Source organism: Martes martes (assembly GCF_963455335.1).
Source record: "Martes martes genome assembly, chromosome: 3".
Taxonomy (NCBI): Eukaryota; Metazoa; Chordata; class Mammalia; order Carnivora; family Mustelidae; genus Martes; species Martes martes.
This window is the reverse complement of record NC_137890.1, coordinates 156,156,994-156,162,018: the sequence shown is the minus strand read 5'-3', so window position 1 is coordinate 156,162,018 and position 5,025 is coordinate 156,156,994. Positions and strand designations below refer to the sequence as shown.

Below are 5,025 nucleotides of genomic sequence, written 5' to 3'. Positions count from 1 at the left end.
TGTTGCCACTGATGGAGAAAACAAGTCTGGCAGCAGCTCAAAAAGTTAAACTTAGAAGTACCATGTGACCCAGCAACTCCGCTCCTAGATAAATACCCAAGAGCTTAAATAAACCCTTGATCCGTTTTCTAGGGAACACTGTTAAACGGCCTCTTCCCCCATTTCATTTTTATTTTTAATCATACTTGATTCTTTCCCATCTCCATTTCATAACAAAATTTCAACCTCGCTGCGCTTATGTCTGCTAACCTCTGCGTTCTTGGAGTCCAGCTAGCGGGTCCAGATCTTGCCACGAAGACTTAGTTCCTCCACTCACATTGAGGCAATCACACATTTTTACCCCGTGCAGCCCATCTTAGCTGTATTTTGTCAGATTGGCCTAACAATAATACTCATTATGGATTGCATAGAATACTGATAGATTGCACAATGTCTCCAAAATGTTAAATTAAGTTTTAAATAGGCGATACATATCCATGGTAGGAAGAGATGCAAGAAGGAGGAAGGGGATACAGAGGAGAGGTGTGCTTCTTACTGCTCACTCCACTTTTCCACTCCCCTGCCTGAAAGCGTGTTGCAGGCGGGGGTCCCCAGGAACCGGGGTCGGGAACCAGGACAGGAGATTGATGGTGGTGTCCCCTGGGGTCAGCTCCATGGAAGGGAGCAGAGGGTGGTAGGAGTGGGCAGAGGGGGTCTCTGGGAAGCCTCAGCTGCGCCCACAGGAACTCTGGAGCTGGGCCAGCCCTGGAGAGTGTCCCAGGTAGGACAAGAGAGCCAGAGTCTTGGTGCTTTTCAGATGGCAGTCCTGTCCCTACTCGTGTGCAGCTAGCACTCCCTGCAGTGGGAACCAGGTGGCCCAGCACGGAGACCATTGTCATCCACAGTTCCCAAGTCTTCTCCAGCTCTCTCTGCCCTTGTTGGTCAAATATTTATTTTTTTATTTCTCTCTCTCTCTCTTTTTTTAAGATTTTATTTATTTATTTGAGAGAGAGGCAGTGAGAGAGAGCATAAGAGGCGAGAAGGTCAGAGGGAGAAGCAGACTCCCTGTGGAGCTGGGACCCCGATGCAGGACTTGATCCCGGGACTCTGGGATCGTGACCTGAGCTGAAGGCAGTTGCTTAACCAGCTGAGCCACCCAGGTGCCCTTATTTTTATTTTCTTACACATCCGGAAGACCCTCCCAACCCACATGAGCTACTAGGAGTCCCTTTCTTCCATCCCCAATGTCCCCTCACTGCCCCAGGGGTGGAGTCCACAGGGTGGGTGCAGCTGGGCCTTAGCTCCAGGCAGCCTGGGGAGGAGAGCCTTGAGAATCAAGGCTTTTTTTTTTCCCCCACCTTTTTTTCTTTTTTCTAAGGCAACTTTCTAGGGCTCTGCAGTTATTTAAAAAAAAAAAAAAAAACCCAAACCTTCTCATGTGTCATTTTCTGGCAGCTGGACAACAGCAGAGCACTGCTCAGCAAGCACTCCTTTCCTACCCAAGTTTAAGCATTTGATTGATGACTTGGGTTGGGAAAAAGCAGTTGAAGGTTATCGCAAATCTGTCATAAGAAGGCTTGTTAATTTATAATAAGAATACAGCACAAAATACTCTTTTCCAAATACCTTATCTCTGATGTCTCATGGACAGATTTCTGCCAGAATTCCTGGGAGGTGTGCACACAATTGGTAGACAGGCTCTTGGAATGTAACCACAGGGGGTGAACCCCATGCGGCGAGAAGACAGGCCACTCCAATACTGGGTGGCTTGCCCATGGGGTGAGCAGCACCTGCCTGGGAGGATGGCTGTGGCCCCATCCCAGGATGTGACTGCAAGAGACTTATATTCTTATCCTGTGCCCACCCCCAAGCCCCATGGCATCCTTCCCTGTCCTGCAGAAAGAGAGAATGTTCCAGTCTGGAACCCATGCCTACAGAATTCCCGCCCTGCTCTACCTGCCTCAGCACAAGACACTGCTGGCCTTTGTGGAAAAGCGGATGAGCAAGAAGGATGAGCACGCAGAGCTGATTGTCTTGCGAAGAGGAAGCTATGATGCATCCACCCACCATGTCCAGGTAAGGTAGGGTGAGGCTACAAGTGCTCCTGGGAGTAGTACAGGGACCATTCTATCCTTAGATGGCTGAGGCCTGGAGAACAGAGGGATGAGATACACTGAATCCCAAGAGGGACCCAGAGACCTCTCAGGGATCACGCAGAGAAAGTATCCCCAGGTGATCACCTAGATTTCACATGGGATCACTGTGAACAAGTCCAGTTGTCGTGGCGACATCTGCTTTATTGCATGAAGGGACAAGTCAACCAGGAAACTAATGTTTAGAAAACTTCCTATATCCCTGAAAACCTAAGGGAGGGGAGTTTAGTATTACCTAACTGGGGAAGGGGAGATCATATCCTTTTAGTAAAATTAACCTGGAGAGCAGGGTGAAGGTCAGAGTGATTGTGTCTTGAGTTTCTAGCATGCAGACCAAGTAGTTAGTTTTGATGAAGACATCCAAGCCTGGCTTATCACATTTGAAGGGCTTAATGTTATTATTATCATTACCTTGTGGTCGTTATTATACAGTAGCTATCCAGAGCATGTGGTTTGAAGCAGATGACTTGACTTGGGGTCAAGTCCTGGTTCCAGCACTTACCAGGGTAGAGTGTTGGGCAACTTATTGACCCCATCTAAGCCTCTCATTCTCCAGGTGTGAGATGAACTTAGTAACACCTGTCCCCCAGGAATTAGGGGTTAGCATTAGATGAGACAACAGACATCATGTGCTCAGCACAGTTATCTACCCCTAGGATTGTCCATCGGTAGAGAGCTGTTAATGGATGGGGATAGACTACAGAGCCTCAGTGTATATGACTCAGACTCAGGGACTGTGGAAGCTCAGTGTGAGTCCTTGGTGCTATGGTGCTGCCCTTCCCTGGCTGCATTAATAGACTCTGATGTGTAGAAACGGGAGGTGATTGTCTTCTTCTGCCTGCACTGGTAAAACAGTTGTAATTACTCCAGGGCTTTATTTGTCAAGAATGTGAAGCTGGACTGGGCTGGTAGGTCGAGGGATGAAGCCGGGAATGGCTCATGTCTGAATCATCTTTGCACACTGGGGTCTTGCCCACAGCAGGTGCCCTGCAATGTGTGTTGCTCTTCAAATGAAGAGGGCACTGCCATAGAGTGAGTGAGGGGGGCTCTGGCTCCTGCTGCTCAGTGGAGGCGTTGTGCAGATGAATGAGTGCTGTCCAGAGAGCTCTTTTCAGTTACCTTTGATTTTTACCCTCTGAGATACACCAACTTCCCCCTACACTGCAGTTCCTGGCCATGGCACTGGCATCGGCCATTTCAAAGTTGTTCTCCTCCTTTCTGTCCCCTCACATTCAGTGGCACGCTCAGGAGGTGGTGGCTGAAGCCCAGCTGGAGGGCCACCGGTCCATGAACCCGAGTCCCTTGTATGATGAGAAGACAGGAACCCTCTTCCTCTTCTTCATTGCCATCCCCGGGCAGGTGTCCGAGTACCACCAGCTCCACACCAGGGTCAACATGACACGGCTGTGCCAGGTCACCAGCATGGACCATGGGCAGTCCTGGAGCCCTGCCAGAGACCTCACTGGCCCCGCCATCGGTGCAGCCCACAAGGAATGGGCCACTTTTGCGGTGGGTCCAGGGCACTGTCTGCAGTTGCAGAATGACACCCAGAGTCTGGTGGTGCCCGCCTATGCTTACCGGATCCTTCACTCCCTCCAGAGGCCTTCCCCGTTTGCCTTCTGCTTCATCAGCCACGACCATGGGCACACATGGATGAGAGGGAACTTTGTGGCCCAGGACACCCTGGAGTGCCAAGTGGCTGAAGTTGGGGGCACAAAGCAGAGGGTGGTGTATCTGAATGCCAGAAGCCCACTCGGAGCCAGGGTCCAGGCCAAGAGCACCAATGAGGGGCTCGACTTCGAGGCCCAACCCGTAAAGAAGCTTGTGGAGCCTCCCCATGGCTGCCATGGGAGCATCGTCAGTTTTCCCAACCCCCATGCAGGCTCAGGAGCCTCAGACAAATGGCTGCTCTATGCTCACCCGACCAACCCGCAGCAGAGAGCTGACCTGGGTGTGTACCTCCACAAGGGACTCCCAGACCCCAACACCTGGTCGGAGCCCACTCTCCTGGCAAAGGGCAGCTGTGCTTACTCAGACCTCCAGAGCATGGGTAGTGGCCCCGATGGGTCACCCCAGTTTGGGTGTCTGTATGAATCAGCTAATTACGAAGAGGTCATCTTCCTCATGTTCACCCTGAAACAAGCCTTTCCGGGGGAGTTTTCGTCTCAGTGAGCCAGTTGGGGTGCAGTCCAGGAAGGGCTCCAGATGGAGAGGCCCATGGTGGCCCCTCTGGGCTCTGGAGACCGGCTCTTTGTTCTCTTCATGGAGAGCGTGCAGATGCTGCCTGCTGGCCCTTTTCCTCCTTTGATGTTTTAGTCCTTTGAAGGGATTCAGTTCTCATCCCAGAAGTCGAAGGAACCTGGCTTCCCACAGCCCCTCGACAGGGAAGGTGAGGACAGCAGTCACCATGCAGGGCTTGGACTGCCTGCTGCCAGCCCCATCTCTGTGCGGGTCTTGATAAATGATGGAGTCCAGCCCATTCCTAGATGCTCATCAGGTTCCTGGGGAAAGGCTGAAACAAAGATGTAAATTAGCAGAGGGGTGTATGTGTGTGCGTGTGTGCGTGCGTGTGTGTGTGTGTGTGCATGCACGCGCGTGCACACATGCACATGTTTTCTCAGGGATGCATCAGAGGAGATAACATGGGGCACAGCTTTGCGGGAGGTAAGGCAGGTTAAGGAAAACTCAGCTAATCTAAGTCATTGCATTAGTTTCCCAGAGCTGCCGTAACAAATCAATACCAACTTGGTGGCTTAAAACAACAGAAATTTATTCTCCAACAGTTCTGGAGGCTGGAAGTCCAAAATCAAGGTGTCAGCAGGGCTGTACTCCCTCCAAAGGTCTTAGGGAAGACCGCTTCCTTGCCTTTCCAGTGTCTGGTGACCCCAGGCAT

The 5,025-nt window shown here is 51.2% G+C and overlaps 1 protein-coding gene across 1 annotated transcript; it reads left to right on the top strand.

The window, feature by feature from the left end:
* Positions 1-1,854: 1,854 nt before the first annotated feature.
* Positions 1,855-4,304, top strand: NEU2 (neuraminidase 2; the record flags this gene model as incomplete). The annotated part of the gene is made up of 2 exons (XM_080798780.1): positions 1,855-2,055; positions 3,369-4,304. The coding sequence occupies 2 exons, from the start codon at positions 1,855-1,857 to the stop codon at positions 4,302-4,304; spliced, it is 1,137 nt and encodes a 378-aa protein (XP_080654906.1).
* Between the last annotated feature and the right edge of the window lie 721 nt (positions 4,305-5,025).